The sequence below is a fragment of the Lasiosphaeria miniovina genome (genome assembly GCF_030549165.1).
Source record: "Lasiosphaeria miniovina strain SMH2392-1A chromosome Unknown B0T26scaffold_2, whole genome shotgun sequence".
Taxonomy (NCBI): Eukaryota; Fungi; Ascomycota; class Sordariomycetes; order Sordariales; family Lasiosphaeriaceae; genus Lasiosphaeria; species Lasiosphaeria miniovina.
The window spans coordinates 4,409,014-4,431,511 of NW_026848221.1; the positions used below are offsets into that span (position 1 = coordinate 4,409,014).

A 22,498-nucleotide genomic window follows, 5' to 3' on the forward strand; every position below is an offset into this window, starting at 1 on the left:
TCGTATGTCTCGTCGCTTCGTGATATAGCGGGGGAGGGGGTTTGTGTATGTGTGCGTGCGTGTATAGTGTAGCTGGTGATTGTGCTGCCGAGGAGGGGGGTGTCGTAACTTGGGCATCAGATCCTGAAATGTCCAGTAACCAAGACGGCTGCTCCTCGAACTACTAAGCAATCCCTTAGTCGGAGGAGTGTAACTGGAATCTGAGGCGCGAAAGACGAGGGTACTGCGACGGTGGTAATAGCGATATAGGTTCGTACAGTTCCCATTCGGGGTCGCCATGCTGATATTAGTAGGAAAGTGTACACCCATATCGATCTCTATGTCGGGGTCAAAGGGGGAAAGAAATGACCAGTTTCCCAGCGGCCAAGATAGGGTACTAGGGCACCGTGAGTCTGGCGCGCAAATTTTGTACAGTGAATCGAAGACGATGTACGGTCGGGGCTTGCGGTTAAGCCTCAGTCGAGATGTGGGGAATGATAGGCTCGAAGTTGGTCAGGCGCGACTCCTCGAACGGTGACGAGTTGCGCGCAGCCTGCAGCAAGGCAGGCAGGGGCAGCTTGAACCCTTTGACCATCTTCTCCTCGACGAAAATGGAAGAATACTTGTACCGGGGGCCGGAGTACTTGTCAAAGACGGCCCCGTGGTGTCGGTGCGGGTCCTGGCAGCACTCAAGGAGCATCGTGACGAGCGGCTTGAGCTGGCTCATGGTGTAGCCAGAGTAGTGAACGTGTGCGAGTGTCTGCAAAGTTTGAGTTAGCATTGAATGACCCTTGGGAGAGAAGAGATTTGACTTACCCAATCACCCTTTGCCAAGAACATGCGCGCGAGGCAATGCGCCCCAGCAGCAATAAAGCTGGGGGGGCTGCCAACGAAACGCTCGTCCATGATCGTCATCTCCAGGAAGTACTTGGCCAGAGTCCGCGTCTCCAAGTCGTAATCATCCGCCTTGCTAATGCGACGGAGAAAGCTCATGGGTCCGGGCCAGCCAAGTTCGAACTGCAGCATGCTAAGCATGAAACGCTCTGCCTTGAGAATCTCTTCGATGTTGTAGCCCGAATCCACCATGTACACAATCTCTTGCACAGAAGGGCAGTTGATCTCTTCATACTTTGCAGCCAAGAACATAGCTGTGGCTCCCACAAGCTGAAGCTTTCCGAGAGACACGACCTTGACCGAGAGAAAACGGTCAATGTAGTTGACCGTCAGAAACAGAGTCTCCGGGAGGAGGCTGAATCGGTGATGGACCTGGACAAGCCAGTCCATGAGGACGGAGCGCATGGACCACTGGATCTCGGTCTGGATATCCATGTAATGAGGGTTCGGAAGCATGTTTGCCTGTGTGAGATTGTCAGCAACTCGTCAAAGAATCAAGGGGAAGGACGATAGGTGCATACCTCGAGAGTCCTCATGTGCGCAAAGATCTCATCGCCGTACTCGGCAACCATGCTCACATCCCAAGCCTCCTCCTCGAGTTCTTCCTCCGTCTGGGTCTCTTGGACATGGTGCAAGGCCCTCTCCAGCTCCTTCTTGATGTTCGCTGTGACTTTCGGTGCCACTATAGTGGTCACCCCGCCAGTCGTGTTATCGCCGTGAGATCGGTAGGAATGGGCCGTCGTGAAACCCTGCTCGTCGTAGAGATCCTGCTCCTCGTCCTCGTCCCAGTACTCCTCGGGCTCGGAAGTTATCGGTGCGGCTGGAAGAGACTTGTGCGAATGTGCAATGTCAGAGTGAGTGGTAACGTGCTGCTCTACGACATCTTCGACTTGGACAGAGCGAATTAGATCCGCTCCCCCGACCAAGTCCTCCTCAATTGACGCCTCAAAATCCTTGGACAAGCGTTCCACGGCGTCCTCGTAAGCCACCTCGGTAACATCGTCGGGCAGGTCACTGCCATCCTCAACCTCGACAAGCTCGTCGGCCTTGTGGAGATACTTGCTCTGAGTGCGTCTGAGAACGGGCTGGTCGAGTTTGAGCTGAGGCTGGCTCTTGTAGTGGCGCGGATTCTTAATCTGTTTGTCTACAAGAGCGAGCAAGTCATCAACGGAGGCTCCGACCTCGGGACGGACAGCGACATTGCGGTCCTTCTTGTCTTGGTATATCTTCGCAACCTTTTTGGCGGGTCCCGGTTTCACCAGCGGGTTGGCTGCCGAGGCGATGTGCTGCTGCGAATACTGCACATTGCTTCGGAGAGCTGGCTTTGCAGCCTGTCCCAACAGCGCCGTCGAGACGGGGCCATTACTGAGACACTTTGATGACTGAGCTGTGGCCCGACTATTTTCTTTGTCCTCGACCCTAGGCTCGCGGGAGGTAACAGCCGCGATGACCGGCTTGACACGTCCCTTGGACGCGTCCTTCCCATCATAGTCCACGATGCTCCTCACCACGTTGCTAACATCACCAAACGCAGTGCGCTTCGGCGGGGCATTGAGGGCCCCAGTCATGGTCACAGCCTTGAGGTTGACGGCAGATTTGTGACGCTGGTGAATCAAGGTCTTCACTGGGGGCGCGTTCTCGTTCCCGTTGGCTGGAGGGGGAGGGGCTCGCTGGGGACGTTGAGGCTAAAGTGAAGATTTGTCAGTGTACCGTAGCAAGTGAAGCAGGGGTAGTTTGGGTATATTCGGGAGAAGACGTGCGCACAAACGATAACGCCGCAGGTTACGCCGGCGGCGAAACGGAGGGTTAATAGTGCACGCGGTAAAGACAGGATTGGCAAATGTGCCAACGGTGAAGACCGGTTGTGAAGAGAGAAAGTTGAGGAGAAGGGCAGTGGTTAGGAAGCCGAGCAAGGAAGTAGGTTAAGGTAGGGTAGAGAGGTAGGTTGGCGGGCTAAATAGGGAGGCTACAGAGATTTGGTGGAGAAGATTAAGTTGCGTACCTTGGCGTCCATTGTTGGGAGCTGAAGCCGTAGCGAGGTGGTCGTTTGACTTCCTTAGTCGGGACTACGAGTTCGGGCGGTTGAAGATGGGATGAATGCTGCACAATGCCAGGCGGTTCGACGTTGGTACGAAATACGAAGTACAAGATGCCGGGATCCCGATGACAATACTGTTGCTCCGATGGTCTCTGAGCGCCCCCCAGTTACAGGCACGCAACGCGTAGAACACAAGAGGATAGCGCGCCCAGTTGACACAACGGTATCGATAGATGAAGAAAGTCGCGAGATTGGGCCAAGCTGTCGTCGCTTTCGGGGCCCAGGAGCTGGTCGAACGCCACGAGTTGGCCGCAGGGAGGGAATGGGATGGGAGAAGAGGCAGTCGCTAGTCGAAGGTCGAGACAATAGGAAGCAGCGCGTCACACGTCGACCGCAATCTTAAATCTCAAACATGAGAGAAATAATAACAGGTCGAGGACGGTAATTGCCGTTCCTACCGCCGGTGCTCACTTTTCCTTCACTTTTCTGAGGCGGAAAGTGAGGATGTCGGGTTGGGGCCCGAGTTCTTCGTGCATGCCCAGAAGTGAAAAAATAAGTATGTTGCTCCTTCTGTTTATTGACAACTTGAGGCATGTAAACAGAGCACGGACATTGTCAAAGTAGTGGTCTGTGCAATCCCTGTCAGCTTGGCACCATCACTCCGGGCGACCCATTCTTCCGGCTCCGCTTTGAGCGCGTGTCGAGTGGGGTCCGAAGCCAATGACGTAACCCGCTACTTTAAATACCATTGAGGGGCTTTTGGAGTCAGTCGCGTCAACTTTTCGACATTCAGAACACGGCCAAAGTCTGCATATCTCACCATATTGTTATATAAGTATTCCCGATTGCTTCAATATTGTCGCAAGTCACTTAGAAAGCGTCAAGTCTAATTTGCGACATCAATTTCCCTTTTCTCGCCGACTAATCGCCGCATCTTGACAGCTTCAGAAAGCGCGTCGTCCCGCGGAGCTAACCGACGCCAGCTCGTCGCGTTTCCACGTGACTCTTCCCGCAGCACTGAGGCCTGAATTGAGGCAAGCAGACGCCAAGATCAAGTCCGCGACGGCCGTTGCGCTCGCCTTTGAACAAGGCCTTGCTGAAAAGTCTGCGTCGTCTGTTAATCTCTCTATACATTTCGGCATCTGAACCGCCGCGGATAATTGATTTAGGATCTCAAGAAACGATGGGCGACGCCGACGCCGACGCCGACGCCGACGCTGGGAGCGCGGGGTGTGGAGACTGCCCGCTTCTAACGACCATCAATTCTGACCAGTCAAATGGCTAGCGCAGCTAGAGATGAAGCACTCTGTTTTTGTTGTTTTGATCAAAGGGCCGGCCGACGCATGGCGCCTGGTCGAATGATTTGCGATCCGCTCAGCCGCTGGGCGTAGCGACCATTTTTCATGCCAAACCTAAACTTGTTCCAGGAAGCCAAATCCGAATCTGCCTCAACCTACCCCTCCTCGGAAGAGTCGGGTCGGGGGAATGTGGATGTTGCGAAATGATAGCGAGCAATCCGCGAAGTGATTACCATGCGCCCACGGTGTGGACAGACAACTTGTCTCGCTCTCTTCAGCTGGACGGTCATTGTTAATAATTGCGCATGCCAGAGGGGCTACTGACAAACCGCCGATGTATTTTTTTTCATCTCAACTTTCCAGTCTTGTCCGGTCTTTGTGCGCGCGACATTTAAATATCCGGGATTTCACCATTGGAACGGGACGGATGATGCTGCCCGCCCAATGCACACCTACTTCCATCGCCAGCTGCCGGGCCAGAGCAGGGGGATGCCCCCCCTCCATTTCACGGCCAGAGAAACTCACAGCTCATGGGCTTCTCCCGCGACTCGCTTCGCTGCGGAGTAAAGTGGTTAATATGATCGTCCACAAATACTCTGACATTACCTGTCCTTCATCAACGGCTGGTCTGCCATCAGGAGACTGTAGCGTGGCAAAACTATTAGCAAGTTGTGCAGCGCAGGAGCAGGTCAAATCAACCTAGTTGGCGCAAAGCGCAAAGAGGTGCATGACCTGTACTGATAAAGGTACCCGATTGTGGGCCGCCAGCTGGAGACCAGAGGCTGGAAGCAGAGGCAGTCGGCTGGCCAGATACGGAAGGCAAGGCATCGCCTTCGCTCCTGGCCTGGGGAATAAAAAGCCTCGAGGGGAAAAGCCCCTAGGATCCCAGCCCGGGCTAGAGACTAGGCGAGTGGCTTTCAAGTTGACGGAAATGACAAAACTCGGCTGCGAAAGTTGACCGGTGCGGAATAACCCATCGAGTGTTTTGCGACAAAGGCCGGAATTGCAGGCGGACAGGCGGGCAAGGCGTTTGGCGGTTGCAGATCGGCAGCACGAAACGGGTAAAAGTGCGGTCATGGACGCTAAAACCCCATGTCTGTGCTCCGTGCTACGAGAGAGAATGTGGCTAGGCCCATTCAAGATCAAGATCTAGACAAGACAAGCAGAGCCCGTCGCCGCCACCTGCCTTTCTCAATAACCACACGGGTACTCAAAGACTGCTCCCCGTTCGAACTGGCAGGAGGGGCACCACGACTTCGCCGCCCCGCTCACCGGCAACGCAAGCACTCGGTTCCCATCCACGTGCCTTACCTACCAGGCTCCATTCGCAATAATTCAATGCGCATCTCTGGCGGCAACTTGGCTCCAACCCAGGACAAGTCTTTGGATCTGGCACGCCTTGTCTGTAACTTGAATCCAAGGTTAGGTTAGGTAGGTAAACGCGGGCTGAAAGTTTGTTCATGTATGTAGGTACCTAGCGAAGGTGCTTAGGTTTCGCCCCTTGGCCGTAACTGACGCCTCTAGATGGATGGATGGAATGCCCTGGATGGATTGCTGCAGCCATCTGCATCTATCTGCAGACGGCGGACCTTAATCTTTCGAGGCGGTTCGGCTCTGGCTGGCGTTGCATCGCCGGAGCAGCAGAGAAAGCAGGTGCGCTTTCCCTTTGGACTTAAGGAGTCCATTAACAGAGGCAGATAGACAGACTGCTCTGCTTCGTTTCCGTCTACGGTATGGTCTGGGTGTCTGGCACTGGGACTGGGGGGGCATTTCGGGCATTGGGCGCAGATCTGACAAGCTGATTCGACACGGCCGGGCTCGCATTTGAAACTTTGCCAGCGCATCGAGCCGTGGTCTAGTCTGGTCTTGTCTGCGATCCTGCCGTCTTCAAACCCACCCACTCTTTTCAGCCAGCTGGCTGGCTGCTGGCTGCTGGCTGCTATCTGGCCGTCTGTCGGCCTCTAGGTGATGGGAGCAACAAGAAAGACCCTAGCTCGGAAACCTTTGCATCATCGCACGCGCATGGCCGCCGCCATCCTCCTTGATGCCGCTTGCGCTCCTCACTTGCACTTGCACTGGCACTTGCGCTTGCACTTGCGGTGGCCTGGTGGCAGCATTGGCCAAGTCTCGGCTGTTTCCCCGGAATCTCTGCCTCACTCACTCACCGTCCTCGTCGTTAAAACGCGGAAACAGCCTAGGCACAGCACAACACAGCACAGCACAGCAACTCCTTGCGCACCTCAGAGGCGCCCGCCACAATCGGGGTTTCTTGGCAACCCTACCGAACTTACTTTACTCCGTATCCGTACAGCTCCCTCGTTCGGTCTCTTTACTAGCTTTCCTCTTGCCTTCCTATTGACCAAGAGACGCCATGTATAGCGAACCCAAGGTTTCTAAAGTATCCATGAAGAAGCGGGGCCCACGTACAGTCGTGCGCACATCTGTTCCTGCGCGCCAGAGCAGTTACGACACTTCGAGGTGTTGACCACATTGCGCCTGGGGCCGGCCAGACCCCTGCCATTCGGGTGCTGCCTGCTCTCGTGCCTCCCATTGGCTGGCCGCAGTTCGACAAAGACGGCGATGGCCATATGGTAGTTCGTCGGCTTGCCTGGCGCATTCTCATCCAGTGACTTGCTAGCACAGGGAACCGACCGAGTGTCAAGTGGGATGCAACGGCATTATTGATCCTGAAAGCCTGCCCCAGATACCTACCTACACACTACACAGTAGAGGAGATTTTCCGTGTGTGTGCCCAAGGTGAAATTTAGCGACCCTGATGGCTAGCAGCATGCGATCAGGCCCGGCCAATGGCCAGGCAAGGTCGGCCAGGTCGCCATTGGAGTGACCCGCCGCCCAGCAGCAACTCCGCAAGCAGTGGGCGAGGAGCTGCCCTGGAGAAACAGAAAAGGCGCATTCTTGCATACCCACCCTCACTCTCCAGAGTCCACCCGGCCAGCGACGGTGTCCCTAGCACGGCACTGTAGGAGACAGATGTGAAGCTATGTAGGAATTCCCCAAATCTATGTACCTTTTGTTCGGGTCAAGGTGGTCGGCGGCCATTGTGTGTGTGCGCGAATCGGTGTGCGTGAGTGGTTGCGTGTCGCATAGCGCTCCCGTCCAACGTCCGATTATCGCCAAAAGCGGCGGATAAGAGTCGATTGTCTGGCGTTAAACACAGCGTCCCCAGGCTTAGCTAAAATAAGGTGAGTTGGATGTATGTATGTAGATACATTACATACATACTAACACGTTCTAGGTAGGTAACAAAGATTCGCAGACCGTCTTCGTAACCACCTTAGGGCACCTCACCCAAAGCATCTGGCGCACACCTGGGGCTGCCCTCTCTAGATCCATATCATAACCTTAGCATCTTCCCGCGCCGTGGCCGCGGCCGAGGCCTGGCTGACTGCCGAGAGGCAACGAATAGCCTCCGGCCACTCACTGCGTAGCCGCTGGAGCGCATCTCGGTCCCAGCTCCAGAGGTCGGCGTGCACAGTCCCTGGCACCTCGTACCTGTAGGCTGGTGGTCGTCCAGGCTGCGACTTGAACTTTGAACTAATTCTGACCCCTGCGCTTCTTCAATGGCAATGTCGTCGTCGGTTTACGCATCGTGCGCTGTTGCAGTTCACCGTCCACGGCGTTCTCCCGATCCTGCAATCTTGACTCTTTTATATGCTCGTCTGTAGGTAAAGCCGTAATTAGATACCTAGATAACTGTAGGAAATCACAGAGTGTATGCTCCTCACGAACTTGCATGTATGTGCGACAGTTGGCTCTTGTCACACGTCCACCCCACCGCTGGCCCCCGGGATGACAGCCCCATTTTGTTCAAGAGCCAAAAAGTCTAGACTAAGATGGAGACAACAACTTAACTCCCCGTCGTCCCTACCTAGCTCCGTCCCACCCAACAGACGAGGATTGCGAACAGATGCGCCGCTCAATGGACGAGATCAGAGTAGAGCGCTCCCCCCCGCGGGCTAATGCCTCCTAATGGCAGCTTTTGGCGGGAGTGTGTGTCCACGCGCTTCCCGCTGAGGTGGCTTGCTTGGGGCGAGCGCATTCCGATCTAAGATAAGAAGAGAGAAGCATACATACAGACACCCCGGCCAGGGGGGGGATACTGTACTATGTTTGCGAGGTAAGGTATGCACGGATAGGCATCTAAAGTGCCTTATGTATACATTCGTCGATTCGTACAGTACACACATGTAAATAGAAACTCGCTGCCGAGAGCCAACCTGGAAGTAATGTATGTGCAGTACAAGTACCGTACGGAATAGGCGAGCTGTGTGGTGTGAATGTGGGTTGATGCAAGCGCTAGCCGTGCGAACAACCAAAGCTAGGGCAGGCACCATGTCGTCGACGCCTGCGCAACGAAGCGCAAAGCAAAAAAAAAAATAGATAGGATGCGACTCAGGCGCGCAAATCGGCTACCCTAGGGAAAGGAAAACCGTCTACATTAGCTAGGCGGGCGTGAAAGAGCATGCCTGCGAGCGAACGAACAGACAGAGCTAGCCCGTGTCGAGACTGCGAGGCGCTGTCTAACCGCTTATTTCCATTCTTGTCTGTCTGGTGCGTGGCCTGCCCGGTACGGTACTGTACATACGGTGCGGTGCTGAGGTGGTGACAGGAATTGCGCTGTGGCACAGTGTTGAAGCGCAGTCACCCACACACACCTCCATACCAATCCAATACACCCATACCTACCAAACTAGTGCAGTGCAGTGCGCAGTGCGGTGCCGTGCGGTGCCGTGGTGTGGTGCCTTTTAATGCAGAATTCTTGCGACTCCTCCATTCTCTTCTCAACGCACACACAACCCGACCTCCGAATTGCTCAGGTCGGCCCCATCAAATCACCCAGGATCTTCGTGGTAAGTCATTGCCATGTTGCATGCGACAGACGGTGCCTGTATCTACTCAGGTCGGCCAGCGCCAGATGCGCATTTGTTCGTCCGAGACTTGGAGGGCTCCTGTCGCTTGTTGCATCCATGCCAAGTACCCCGACTGCGAGCGACTGACTGACTGACCATTGCCCGCCCGCCCAGGCCAAGTCCGGTTTGTGTGCTAGACATCGAGATCGAAGCCCATCTACCGTCCGTCAACACCACTCTTCAGTCATTATGGTAAGTGTTTCCGGATCTCCAATACCATGCGATCGAGTCCCCACTGCGATACCTGCCCATTTCTTTCTCCCTACTGCAAAGCATGGCCATCTCGCTCGACACGGCGGGAGCCTGCCTGCTTGCGCTTCTCCTCTCCCACTCCCGTCCTCCTCTGTCTCTCCCCTTCCACTACCACCACCACCACCACACCTCAGCCACCATCATTGCAGCCTACCCAGACAACAAGACACAGCATCGCCGGGTTGGCGACTACCACTGTTGTTATTTGCCCCCGCATTAGCGCAACAATAGCTAATGGGCTCCGTCTCGCAGCAGATTTACTAGAGAACCATCAATCCTTAGCATCTCGGCCGCATCCCAAGCAGCAGTCACAAAGACAAGCCAACCCCTGCCGCGCCCAGGCGGTGATTTCAACCCTGACCTGTCCGGCGTCGCCCACATCTCTTTCCCAAACACACAGCGTCTTCCGCCGGAGGACGCCGCTATCACCTGGTCTTCTGGCCGGGTATGGAATTGTCGGGCCCCGTGCCGTCCACATCTGTCAATATCCAAATCCCCCACACCGGCGCTGTCTTTGGGGCCCCAGCCTCTCCCGACCGCTTCCCCCAACCCTACCCATCGCCCGCACAGGAGCGATCGCTAGCCAACGCCGCCATACATCCCGTCGCACCCATGGCGGCGACACAGCCTCCGGTCAATGGGGCCGCTGCCATGCCGGCCGCTCCCAATGCCGATCCTACGCAGCAAGGCAGCCCGTTGCCTCCCAAGAGTGTCACATTTGAGTTGATGTTCCCCGAATACCGCGCGCGCTTGCCGCTTCGCGTTTCCATATATCTACACGATGCCACCGACTCCATTGTAACAACCGTCAGAAACTTCTACGGTCTGTACGAGTCACAAGGAGTCAGCTTTGAGGATGAGCAAGGCAACACCCTCATCGCACGGTACGAGAACTTCCGCAACCACATGATCATATATGTGCGTGTCCTTGAGAATGTCATGTCTCCCGCCCCGGGCGCCTTCGGCGCTCGCGGTTTCAACTCTCCGCCCGTCGGCGCCCAAGGCGCTGCCAATGGCGAAGCCTTTTCACCGCAACACTATGGGCAGCACATCGCTCGGCCCGGTTCCGGGACATCGCGCCTTCGCAGTCTCTCGCCGAACGGTGGGCGTGGCCGTCGCAGCGCCTCGGCGGGAAAGAACTCGGCGGCCAGCAAGAAGGGCCGGTCACGGTCGTCCAAGAACAGGGGGCACGGCTCCCAAGCAGCTGGCGATTCCCACGGTGACAGCGTAAACGGCTATAGCAGTGGTGACGGCGCGCCAGGCTCGAGCTCGGGTAAAACCAAGGAGCAATTGGGGAATACCGAGATCAGCGTGGAGAATATCGTCGAAGGGGGCCGTCGCAAGCGCGCCAAGTTCGAGAGTTCGGTAAGGTCCCGAACTTCTTTGCGGGTTTGCGCGCATAGGTTCCATTTGCTAATCAATGTCTTCTCCTGCTCTAGGAACTGCCCCTTTTTGCTCCTCCCCAAATGCCGGCGGCTACTTCGAACCCTTCCGTCTCCCCGGCCCGGCGTATCGAGCACCACCGACAATCGCTTCCCTTTGTGCAGCCTGGGCAGAATCCGTTTAGCAACCCTCGGCCACTGCAGTCACCGCAAAGCTACAATAGTGGTTACGCGCAACCGGGCACGTATGCTACTCCGATTGGGGATGGTCGGCGCACTCGAGGAAGCTTCGAATATACTCAGGGCAGTGCCGGCGTCGGCCCCGGGCAGAACACGATGCCTACTCCCGACCCGACAGTTCAGAGCTGCATGTCGGAAGAGGACAAAGACGTTGCCATCCAGCTTATGCGTTTGGGTGAAATGTCAAACGTTTCTCACGGCCGGACTTCAGCCTCGACATTAGATGACACCTTCAGCGGGAGAGCGGATGCGGCGTCGTCGACTGGCGCAACCAGCGAGGCCGAGAGTGGCAGTGAAGAAGAGATGCCGCCTGCGCAGCGGCAAAAGCTGGACATTATGGGCAATCATAAGGTGTTTGACACGATAGAGAGCCACTTTGCTGGCCCGCGCGAGAGCGTTGAGTCCAGCGGCGATGATGCCGACTATGAAGACGGTCCCAAGGAGGGCTCAATGGCCGCTCCGAAAATCAAGAGCGAGAAGCCGAAGCCGAGCTCTGTGAACGGCGCCAAGCCGCGTCCGCAGCCCTTGAACAAGGTCAAGACTTCCAAGCCGGCCAGCAAGCCCAAAGTGAAGAAGATAGCCTCCACCATGGGGCCCATGTCTCCGGCGTCTCTGCCGGCGTCCCGCAAGCAGTCGATTGCGTCTAATGGAACATTTTCGTTGCTTCCTGGCGACGACGACAATCCGGATCTCTCGACCAAGCCAAGATGCCAGCGCTGCCGCAAGAGCAAGAAGGGCTGCGACAGGCAGAGGCCATGCGCTAGATGCCGCGATGCCGGGATTCCTGCGGACCAGTGCATCAGCGAGGATGAGGGCAACGGGCGCAAGGGTCGATATGGGCGTCATATGGGCGTTCCCATCAAGATTGGCGACATTCCAGCGCCGGGTTCCCTTTTGCCCGCTGCGCCCATCGCAGCGACGGCGACGACTGCCGGCGCCGCCACCACAGCCGCCATCCCCCCAACAGTATCAGCAGCATCTCTGCCACCTCTTGCTCCTGGCGCACTCGATAAGAATAAGAAGCGCAAGAGGTAGGCCAAAAACTCCCACGGTAACATATACAGCGCTCTCGATGGTACCCTGCCAACAGGCTTCATGGCTATCTTCAAGGGAGCCATGTCCGCTGTAGCGGTTGTCATCCATACGCGCATCGGTTTTAAGTATTGGAAAGACTGGGTCTCCTGCCTTGGAGAGCCTCTTGAAAAATACCACTGTGTTTGAACAAACCGGAAGACGCCGCCCAGAATCAAGACGACTCTCATATGCACAGTCAGCGACGTGGCCGACTCTTTTCCCTCCAATCTATTAAATCAGCAGTGTTTATCAGTCCGCGAGACTACAATGCTATCGCCCTTCTCGGCCAACCTCCCTGCCGGGTATCGGCATTACGTTCCTTAGATAAAAAAGGGGAGTGTTTCATATAACGCGAGATGAAAGTGTCTATTCTTTATTTGCTTGCTCGGGTCTTTGTTTCTCTCGGACATATACTTCTGCCTTTGCGTGGTGTGTGTTTCTCAAAAGATTTGAACTTTGCAAGGGAGTTGTGTACCGTACAGCATCCCTATTATTCTCTCTTTCCTTTTTTGTTCTTCCTCCTTTCAACAGGCAGCAGGAGAGACAATGGGGTAAGAGATGATATGGTCTGAAAGATACGAGGGAAGTGGTGGCCGGACAGGACTAGAGAAGTGCTGTGAGTGTGTGTCGAAACAAAAAAGAAAAGTAGGGACTGAAGCCGGACTGAACTGGACGTGGACGGATACTTATGGAATGATGGGACTTTGTGCGACTGGGAGGAAAGCAAAGCAGGGAGCAACGGAGTTGGGACGGACACAAGGACCGGGCCGGGCCGGACAGAGCGAAAGGCTGGAAGGATTAAAGGGGGGAGGGCAGGCTATGGCTTCTGTTTTTTTTCTCTTTTCTGATTTTCCTGTGTGTGGCTCTCTCTCTTTCTCTCTCTCTCTATTTTTGGGGCCTCTTTATATCTATTTTCCTATTTCGGCTTTTCCTTGTTCCCGCGAATGTTTCTTTTCGTGTCTTTGGCTTTTTATTTTCGTTTGCTATGGGGAAAAGGGGAACCGAATCACAGCCCCTTGTTGCTATTACCTACCTACTTCTACCTACCTACGAACCTACCTACGAACCTAACTACCTTGTCCACTGCTCTGCGTTGCTATTACTCTATGTTACCGGCCAGGCATGAAGTGAACATGGCGACAAACGATAACAACGACAGCGACAATAATGTCTATAAATAGGGAGGAGAAAAAGAGCGGGCGAACAACGTCTATTTCTTTTTCTAGCTCTTTAATCCCGTACATGGTTTCTATCTCGCTATCTTTTACCATCTGATGGGGGGTTTCCTATTCTCTATCCTTGCGCTTTTCTGGTCAGGTTGTGCGCTTAACTACCTAGAGATGGTTGATGGATATAACACGTCTTCATATTAGCAGAACACACACCCCCGGTGGCTAGTTTAATGCAGACAATGAACAAGCGATGGATCTATAGCAGCCGGTAAGACCTACTTGGGTTCTTATCTCTTTCAGTTTAACACCTATGTATATATTTAAAAGGAAATGGAAATTTCCATTTTTGGTTGATGAAGTCGTTTTGGTGTTTGACATCTAGATGTAGCGCCAATGTCCTCGTCTGCTATCATGTCTAAGCGACTTGATTGGCTGCACACCTTGGTTGGGCGGGCTATTAGCCGCAAGCGTATGGAATAGATTTCTCGCTTTCAGCGCATCGCGGCGCGGCGCATCGCATCGCATCGCATCGCATCGCATGCGCCACCAGCCAGCCAGCTAGCTTAGAACACAAAGCGTGCGCGCGCGCACGAGCGCAATTTTGGGCACTTTTCGCAATCTCCCATCCCCACGCATGTAATTCAATTGCTGCGCAAACGCATGAGGGCTCGCGGCGGTAGGTGCGCCGGGTTTCGAGTCGTCAGTCCGCTCCCGGCCGTTTTATGCGCGCGCCAGTTGGTTGGCTGGGTTTAAGTAGTTTGGCCGACAAGTGGGGCCGGTGTTTGAACAAACTTTGGCGCTAGCTCTGCCTTGGAGTTTAGCGTTGCCATGCCTATACTAGTGTAGAAAGGTGGGGTACTCCCGGCCCGCTGCCCTTTCTTTCTCACCCCTGCGTGGTTTTCCGGTTTTCGGTTCGGGTGCCACCCGAGGACGCCCGGGTGTTGGCCTACGGTAAGAAGTGGGGTCAAGCCCTTTCTCACACGGCGGCGCGAAATAAGGCGGGGCCGCAAAATCCCGGCGCCTTCCCTTTCCGATCGTCGACGGACCAATGCGCTTTACGTCATTGGCTCGCGGACTTGTCTCCACACTACGCCTCCCCCCTCCCCCCCTCATTGAGGGGTCGCGGGTGTTCGGTTTCTGCTCAGTAGGGTCGGGGAGAAACGAGCCGTCAGCTCGGTGTAAAGTCTGTGCTGGATAACACGGAAATCAGTCGTTGACAGCGAATTGCTTTTATCGTAAAAATAAGCCGAGAATAGCCCAGGTGCCTGAGGTCTTGGTTACATGGCGGCGTGTATTCATTGCTCGGTGTCGCATTCGATTGGACTCGGGAATGGGATGAGCGGTCTGCAGCAATTGTTTCTGCCGCCAGGGGTCGTCCAAAGCCAAGTATTGATTCTCGATTCGCCTCCCTCCTCGTCTTTACCGCTACTCTTGTGCCCAAACGAAATGACCTGCAAATCTCGCGCGGCCCGGTGTAATGTGCATGGAAAATTATTGTTTTCAAACTTCACAAGGTTTGTAAAAAGCTGAGATTATTGGCCGCGGTTCCCTCCCTCGTTCCTTTGGTTCGAGTTGCTCGGGTTTCGAATCTTTGATGGGCTAGTCGTGCTTTCCTGGTACTTAATTTAAGGCATGACAACTTGAACGAAACTGGTGCACTCCGTCTTTCTTGGACTGGTTGTGCCTGCCCACTTGACGTTGTCCCCTTACCGGTCCTAGATTCAGTTTCAATGCCCCCAAGAGACTTGCAGTGCTGCAACAGCAAAGAATTTCCACTTATTCAGTTCCATCGCCTCTCCTTTGTCGCTTCACCTTCCCAGCCCCGTTCACGTTCCTTTCAACGCCTGCTGCATTAGGTTGCCTCACCTCTTTGCTGGTGGAACCAAAATATATTTTCTCCTGCTACTGTACACGACGGAATGCGACAGCTGCAGGCCGTTTTTCGACGACCTATTACGCACACACCGTTTGTAGATGGAGAATCTCGTGCGCCCTTGCCCACAGTGATGGGTGATGGGAAGCTCCCTACCCACCCCCAACACTACTCACTTTCCTTTACCAAACCCATCCAAGTATGGACTGCCTCCCTTAGTCTGTGTTGGAAGACTGCGTCGTATTGGAGTTGGTGACAGTTGCCACGACCACTGCATCTGTCAAAAATGAGGGGCTTCCTTATCTATGGATGGACTTTGCCCGGTTGGGGTCGCCGCACCGACCGCCGGCACTGCAACGGCCTGCACCCGAATGCTGCTCGATCCTTCGGGCATCATCAAGTGACGGCGGGGCTTAGTGTGCCATGACAGAAGGAGAGTAGCGCTCTTGTCCCCCAAGGTTTCTGCCAGCGACTCCAAGCAGCCTTGGATTCGGTCGGTTCAGACTGGCAGCGTCCTCACACGATGCAGGTAGACAGAAAGAGGCCGTCGGATGATGAACCCGGGAACCAGCCGTAGACGGAACGCGCACGGCAGGCAGCTCTCCGCTCTACCGCCCTGTCACATGCGGTGCGGTCGCGACTTTGCTTGGCTGCGTCCCCGGATTTCGCCTTGCCGCAAGAGCCCGGAGACCTTCAGCGCCGGCTGTTACCCGAGAAATACAAAGCAAAGACCCGTGCTGTTTGGGATAGAGACGAGGAGTGGTGGTGCGTCTCAATATTCCTTGCCGCCCTGCCGCCTTGCGACGTAAAGGGCGTGGAGAAATGACATCTACTACTACGTTTAGTTAGGCCGCCTGCGATGTCGGCGGAAATAACGCCTCGCCGGAAGCCGCAAGGCCAGCCACGCCTTTCGTCTGGAGTCTAGAAGTCGCGGTTTGGTACAAGGCAGGATATAAGAAGGAACCGGCAGTTTTCGGCCAAAGGTCACTGCATTTGGGTACTGGTTACATTCCCAATATCGGAGCCTGCACCGTCGGACCTTTTGATGCCTCTCCCCCTTCGTTGCCGAATTCAACTCCCCCTATTTGGCACCCGCACCTCGTCTCTTACCTCATTAGCTCTAGCAGCCCGTTGTGAATACCGCTTAGCGCAACGTATTAGTTGTCTCTGATAATGGGGCTCGAGGCGGACCTTGAAAAGACAGCACACGCCGGCAGCAGAGTCGCTACTCTGGACAGTGCTTCAGCTTCGGACGTCGAAGATGTTGCGCCCGCAGACGAAGAAGAGTTCCAGCCTCCAGATGGAGGGCTTACGGCCTGGTCCCAAGTTCTCGCTGGTTGTCTAGTCAACATGCTAGCCTGGGGCTACCCTTCCACGTTTGGCGTATATCAGCTCTACTACCGGGACACGCTCAAGGTTCCCGAGGCGCAGATATCGTGGATAGGCTCCCTCCAGACCTTCTTGGCCTTTGCGACGTGCACCTTTTCCGGCAGGCTGGCCGACGCCGGCTTCATGAAGTCGACCATGGCCGTGGGCTCGTTCCTGACCATCTTTGGAAGCTTCATGACGAGCGTGGCGACAGAATATTGGCAGATCTTCCTCGCCCAGGGCGTCTGCACCGGCCTCGGCCTCGGTATCATCTTCATGCCGCCCCTCGCCGTCATCAATTCGTACTTCAAGGCGAAGCGGTCGTTTGCGCTCGCCATTGCGGCGACCGGCACGGGCATCGGCAGCGTCGTGTTCCCTGCTGTCGTGCAGTACCTGATTCCCCAGATCGGCTTTCCATGGGCTGTCAGGTGCTCGGCTTTTGTGGCGCTGTTCCTTGCCGTCGCGGCCATCTTGCTGCTGAGGCCGCGGCTAAGGCCGAGAAAGCTGGGCCCTCTCGTCGAGTGGGAAGCCTTCAAAGAGGGCCCATATGTCCTCTACACTCTCGGGTCCTTCCTGTTCTTTTGGGCTCTCTACTTTGGCTTCTTTTATGTAAGTCGCGATCTGTGCCCTTTATACAATTTGCGTATGTATTCACCGGCCCCTACTTACACTCCTGTAAAGATCAACGCATATGCTCGCAACTTTATTGGCTTCTCTACTACGGACTCGGTGCAGCTCTTGCTCATCACGAACGGCTTGAGCGTCCCGAGCCGGCCTCTCATGGGGTTCTTGGCCGACCGATACATGGGCCCCATCAACACCTTCACCACTGCCACGCTTTTCCTAGGTGTCATGCTGTTCGCCTGGATCGGCGTCGACACGCGCACCGGCATGTACGTGTTCTCCGTCTTCTTCGGGCTCGCGAATGGTGCCGCCCAAGGCGTCTTTGTCGGCTCCCTCGCCAGCCTCACCAAGGACCCGCGCAAGATGGGTACCCGCTTCGGCATGGTCTGCACCATCGTGGCCTTTGCCACCCTCGCCGGCCCGCCGACTGCCGGCGCCATCATCGACAAGTCGGGAGGCAGCTATCTGTGGGCGCAGGTCTGGGCCGGCCTCGTCATTGTGCTGAGCTCGCTAGTCCTGGCGGCGGCGCGCTGCGCTGCAACGGGATACAAATTCAAGATCAAAATCTGACATGGCCAGGCTAAAAATGGGGTCGGCGAGAGAGTAGTAAAAAGGGCTGGTATTTGAAATGGAGGACGAACGTCTGGAGTAAAATTTTCTTGTATAGTCACAAAAGGGATTGCATGCAGTCTTTGATGTGCTAATAAAACGAAGCTAGTTTGTCTAGGGACATTTTGATTCTCGGCTGAACTGTGGTTCTTTTCGATGTAGTGCAGCATGGAGTAGTGTAACGTGTAACATGGAAATGGGCAAAGGGCTATCATTATTCGTTTATATTGGGAAGCGCTTGCTATATTTGCTATTTATACTAACTCGCCCACCCTCCCGATCCAACTTCCAAACCCTCCACCGCCCTCAGAATGGGCTCTCCTGAAACGCCTTCTCGGCCTCGGCATAGGCGTCGTAGCCATATAAGAACGGCTGGATCTCAGGACAGGTCCAGCGCGACGGGAAGGGGGCCTTGAGCTCCCTGTCTTCGCCGAGCATGCTCAGCATGAGCGCGTCGCGCTTCTCCTGGGCCTCGCCGTCGGGCAGGTGCGAGTCGTCGCGCTGGCGGAACGTCTCAAGCTGGATGCGGCGCCCGCGGTCCATGCGCAGGCGCTGGTACAGCTCCGACACGCGGGCCAGCTGGCCAGCCCTGTCCTTGCGCGCGTCCGAGCCGACGCGGCCGAGCAGGTGGCCCAGCACGGCGCCGTCCTCGAGGCTCGAGTTGGCGCCCTGCGCCAGGTACGGCAGCATCGGGTGGCAGCAGTCGCCGGCCATGAAGAAGGTCCCCTCGGGGTTCGCCCACTGCGGCAGCGCGTCGAGCCACATGAGCTTCCACTTGTGCACGGCCTTGACCTGGCCCAGGAACTTGGTCAGCAGCGGGTCCCAGCCGGCGAACAGGGCGCGCATCTCGCCCAGGTCACCCGCCGACTTGACGACGGCTGCGGGCAGATCGTCGGGGCATAGGAACACGAGGTTGTACACGGTGCCGCCCGAGACGGAATACCCCACGGCGTGGCTGTGCGGGCCGACCCAGAACCGCACCGCCGGGTCGCGCACCACGGCGGCCAGCTCGGCGCGGTCGGGCCCCGACAGCTCGTCGGCGCACAGCGTGATGCGGTACGCCAGGTCGCCCGTCAGGATGGCCGGGCTCGGCCGCCCGAGAAACTGCGGCCGGATCGCCGACCACAGCCCGTCGGCCAGCACCACGACGTCGCCTGCCACCACCTGCTGCGGCCTATCGCCAGCCAGCCGCACCGTCGCCGCGGCGAAATCGACGCTCTCGGCCCTCGCCCCGAGCCGGATGTCCACCCCCAGCGCCCGGCACTTGCCCACTAGCGCCCGCTGCAGGTCCACGCGGTGCAGGTCCCAGAAGGGATACCCGTACCGTGCCACCACCTGCGCCTGCAGCGCCGGCTCGTGCGCCAGCAGTTTGCTGCCGTCGTACCGGTGCACCGACAGCGTTTTCGGCACTGCCGCGTGCGGCGCCAGCTCGGCTAGCAGGCCCCATTGCGCGAGCAGGCAGGTCCCGTTGGGCGTCACCTGCAGGCCGGCCTGCGAGAGAGTCAGTGTGTGTGCAAGACGAAGAATAAAAGGGGGCAAAAGGGGGCAAAAGGGGGCAGCCTTTTCCTGTTGGGATGGGAAGTAATAATGAAAACAAAAACCCCTTTTCATCGACCATTGATAGGGGGGCACCTGCATGTCTTGTATCCAAGCAGCAGCCGAACAGACAAGCACTGCAGTCAAGTAGTAGTGACAACAACAAATAGAGTTTAAAATAATAGAAAAGGAATGAAGAAAGAAAAAAAAAGGGAAAAGGAACAACCCACCCCGACCTCCTGCAGCTCCTTGACCGTCTCCAGTACCGTCACGCGGTGCGCCGCGTTGGCGAGCTTGGTCGACAGCGCGACCGCCAGCCCGGCGAGGCCGGCACCGATGACGACGAGGTGCAAGCCGCCGGGCGGCGCCCCTTCTTGTCTGTTGTCGGCATTTGCTTCTTTGTCCTCTTCCGGCATTTTAGGTGTTTTATTTCAGTGTTCTCTTGGTTTAAATAAAATTAAAATATAATCGGCGTGCCTTGGCAGGCGGGTGTCTTGCCGAGATGATGGGATGACCCACCCGCCCCGGTGGTGGCGTAGATGAGAGAGCTCTGCCGGTGCTGCTGTTTCTGCTGCTGCAATGTCGGACGTGATGCTATCCCCGGGATAGTACGGAGTGATTCGGAGAATAACCGTGGCCGTATGCACGTATATCCTTTAAACAAACAAAGCCAGGAAATTATTGTTATTTAATTTAAAAAGACGGAAACCAAGAGCTTCAAATAACAGACGTTGGCTGGTTTGCTGGTTCGCTGGTTCGCTGGCTCACTGGTTCGCTGGTTCGCTGGTTGGGGTGGTGGCCGTCCGTCAAAGCCAGGACCGGACCGGAGTTTGCCTAGGTAAGGCAAGGTAAATGTGTATCTAGACATTAAAAAGGGGGGTTGCCGTAACCACCCCACGTAGCTCCGAACCCAGCCTCGGTCTTGAAGTGACATGAAAACGCGGGGAAGGAAACAAGTTAGTTAGGTCGGAGTAATCTGAGCGAGTGTCCCTCAGCTTGGCGAGATGCGGAGAACAGTAAGTCAGTCCAACCTGTACCACCGCCGGCCATCCCTTTTGGGGAGAGGGGGTTCGGCAGCGGGTTTCGGCTTTGGGGAAAAACCACCCGCAGCCCGCCCGTCTCGGGTCCTCTATACAACTAGTCTGAACGAATGGCAGACACCAAGTCCACGTATGCTAAATGCCAAACACAGGTTCATATGTAGTGTAGAATGGCTCCACGCCTAGCTTCACTTCTTGGTACACACCAGTCTAAACCTGCAGGGGAAAGGAAAATAGCCCTGTGGACATGTTATGAAAGGGGGTATCTAGTCCTGTCTATAATCCTTGTTTTCCTTACCCATTCTGCCTTTCCGCATGTACAGTAGAGAGAACAACACAAAAAAAAACCACCAGTCAACTTGCCCATGTAGGCCGGCACCCATCGCTACTCAGTCTTCGTGGATAACGAGATGCTCGGATCGACACCCATTCCTTCTCCTCTTCCCACGTCGGGACTAGCGTAAAGGAGAACAACACACAACAACACACAACAAAACCAGTCAACCAGCCCGCGTAGGCTAGACCCTCACTACTCACTCTTCGGGGACCACGAGATCCTCGGGGTCGACAACCCAATCCTCCTCTTCTTCCCACGTCGGGGCCAGGGTAAAAGACCCCTGGACCTTGCCCATGCTGTACGCGACGCCCGCCATCTGTCCGGGCTGGGGCTTCGCGTCCTTGTCCTCGAGGAGCATCGCCGTCGACAGGAAGGTAGCCTGGGCGCCAGGGACCAGCCCCAGCGTCTTTCCTCCCCAGCTCAGCTCGACCTTGCCCGACTTGCTCACAATCAGATTCCCCACAAAGCCCGCCTCATGAACCACCTGTGCCGTGTTCTTTCTGCCGGCATTCTCCTCGGCGGCAACGTCTTTCTGTGCCGCGCTGTCGCCGTCTCCGCTAAGGTCGATTTTGGCGGTGGTGCCGTTGGCTGCTGGAACGTCTAGCATGACAACGTCGCTGTCCGGCTCGGGCTTGACGAGATTCGGTCGCGGCCCGACTGGCACGCTCTTTAGGGGCGGCAGGACAGGCGGGAACTGGAAGAGGAACATATGACCTTCCAGTTGTGACTCTGCGCTGCCTCCGGCCTCGGCGTCGTTCTGGATGTTGAAGAGTCCGAGGAGGCGCTCGAGATCTTCCGAGATGATTTCCTCCTCTGTGCCCTTGGGCGCCTTCTTCTTCTTTATGCCGCTCGCCAGCTTCTTTTTCTTGCTGTCTGGCGAATCGGGCGCCTTGAACTGTCCCTCGGGGATCTGGTCAATGTCCATAACATCGCCGTCGCCGTCCTCGTTCTTGATGCGCACCTTGTTGTCCGACTTGGAAGCGCCGTGCTCCCAGACGCGGTCGTCCTTGGTCAACTCTAGCTCTGGATCGACCTTGGGCGAGCCATCCTCGACAAACAAGGCTCCCGAATCGTCGTCGCCGTCGTCGTCAACATCGCCTCCGTGTTCCCGGGCCTCAATCTCAGCTGCAGTCGTTAGTACCACCTCCTCCTGCTTATGCTCGATACGCCGAATACCAAGAGGCAGGATCGGCTTCTTCTTCCGAGTTTTACGGACAGCCCCCTTAACTGCGACCTGCTCCTCCTCGTCCGAGTAGTCAACCCACGAGTAGAGGGCGTCGGCGTTAATCCGTCCATTATCCATCGCGCCCGACGGCTCATACTTTGTTTTGCCATTGGCTCCACCGCCAGCTCCGTAACTACCAGAGGTGCCTGAGCCTGGGCCTGAGCCTGAGCCTGGGCCTGAGCCTGAGCCTGAGCCGGAAGCAAAGGAATAATTTCCGCCGCTCGCAGCCTGGTAGCCTGAACCACCACCTCCAACTGTTGTGCCACAGCGGTTAGAGACAACACATACGAAGTAGAGAGCAGATGATGGAGGTGTAGTAACTTACAAGTCATGCCTGCCGACAAGGGTCCCGCAGCCGTCGAGCCGCCGCGCGACAGGCCACGCGTCATGAAGCCTCCGCGGCCTCTGCCCCTGCCGCGACCGCGACCGCGGCCACGGTTAGCACGAGCGGCCAGTTTGGCCTCTTCGTAATTCCTATGCATCTGAATTTTTAGCTGCTCCTCGGCGAGGCGGGCGCGCTCGGCCTCGCTCCTTCGGTTTCCCCTGGGCTTGAACTTGTTCGCACGCGTCGAGGAGGAGGGCTGCGCCATTTGAGACGAGCTCGACGCGGCGGCGGCGGCGGCAGG

At 56.2% G+C, this 22,498-nt stretch overlaps 5 protein-coding genes across 5 annotated transcripts; 2 read left to right on the forward strand and 3 right to left on the reverse strand.

Moving 5' to 3' along the window:
* Nucleotides 1-448: 448 nt before the first annotated feature.
* Nucleotides 449-2,887, reverse strand: B0T26DRAFT_672642 (cyclin-like protein; the record flags this gene model as incomplete). The annotated part of the gene is made up of 4 exons (XM_060439485.1): nt 449-739; nt 796-1,335; nt 1,395-2,558; nt 2,876-2,887. The coding sequence occupies 4 exons, from the start codon at nt 2,885-2,887 to the stop codon at nt 449-451; spliced, it is 2,007 nt and encodes a 668-aa protein (XP_060300905.1).
* Nucleotides 2,888-10,043: 7,156 nt separating this feature from the next.
* B0T26DRAFT_636285 (uncharacterized protein) lies at nt 10,044-12,049 on the forward strand (the record flags this gene model as incomplete). Its single annotated transcript, XM_060436815.1, has 2 exons — nt 10,044-10,757; nt 10,832-12,049. The coding sequence occupies 2 exons, from the start codon at nt 10,044-10,046 to the stop codon at nt 12,047-12,049; spliced, it is 1,932 nt and encodes a 643-aa protein (XP_060300906.1).
* Nucleotides 12,050-16,124: 4,075 nt separating this feature from the next.
* On the forward strand, nt 16,125-17,933 carry B0T26DRAFT_156094 (major facilitator superfamily domain-containing protein). The gene is made up of 2 exons (XM_060433483.1): nt 16,125-17,110; nt 17,183-17,933. Exons 1-2 carry the CDS (start codon nt 16,307-16,309, stop codon nt 17,693-17,695), a joined length of 1,317 nt encoding a protein of 438 aa, XP_060300907.1. The 5' UTR covers nt 16,125-16,306; the 3' UTR covers nt 17,696-17,933.
* On the reverse strand, nt 17,933-19,848 carry B0T26DRAFT_767025 (uncharacterized protein). Its single transcript, XM_060446478.1, has 2 exons — nt 19,501-19,848; nt 17,933-19,225 (listed from the first exon to the last, which is right to left on the reverse strand). The coding sequence occupies exons 1-2, from the start codon at nt 19,684-19,686 to the stop codon at nt 18,041-18,043; spliced, it is 1,371 nt and encodes a 456-aa protein (XP_060300908.1). The 5' UTR covers nt 19,687-19,848; the 3' UTR covers nt 17,933-18,040.
* A 995-nt stretch (nt 19,849-20,843) lies between these two features.
* Nucleotides 20,844-22,462, reverse strand: B0T26DRAFT_638235 (RNA polymerase III RPC4-domain-containing protein; the record flags this gene model as incomplete). The annotated part of the gene is made up of 2 exons (XM_060437016.1): nt 20,844-22,120; nt 22,198-22,462. The coding sequence occupies 2 exons, from the start codon at nt 22,460-22,462 to the stop codon at nt 20,844-20,846; spliced, it is 1,542 nt and encodes a 513-aa protein (XP_060300909.1).
* Between the last annotated feature and the right edge of the window lie 36 nt (nt 22,463-22,498).

Coding starts and splice junctions, on each gene's coding strand:
- B0T26DRAFT_156094 (XM_060433483.1), top strand. CDS start 16,307: ATGGGGCTCGAGGCGGACCTTGAAAAGACAGCACACGCCGGCAGCAGA. Junction 17,111..17,182: donor TCTACTTTGGCTTCTTTTAT/GTAAGTCGCGAT, acceptor ACTCCTGTAAAG/ATCAACGCATATGCTCGCAA.
- B0T26DRAFT_767025 (XM_060446478.1), bottom strand. CDS start 19,686: ATGCCGGAAGAGGACAAAGAAGCAAATGCCGACAACAGACAAGAAGGG. Junction 19,226..19,500: donor AGGAGCTGCAGGAGGTCGGG/GTGGGTTGTTCC, acceptor ACTCTCTCGCAG/GCCGGCCTGCAGGTGACGCC.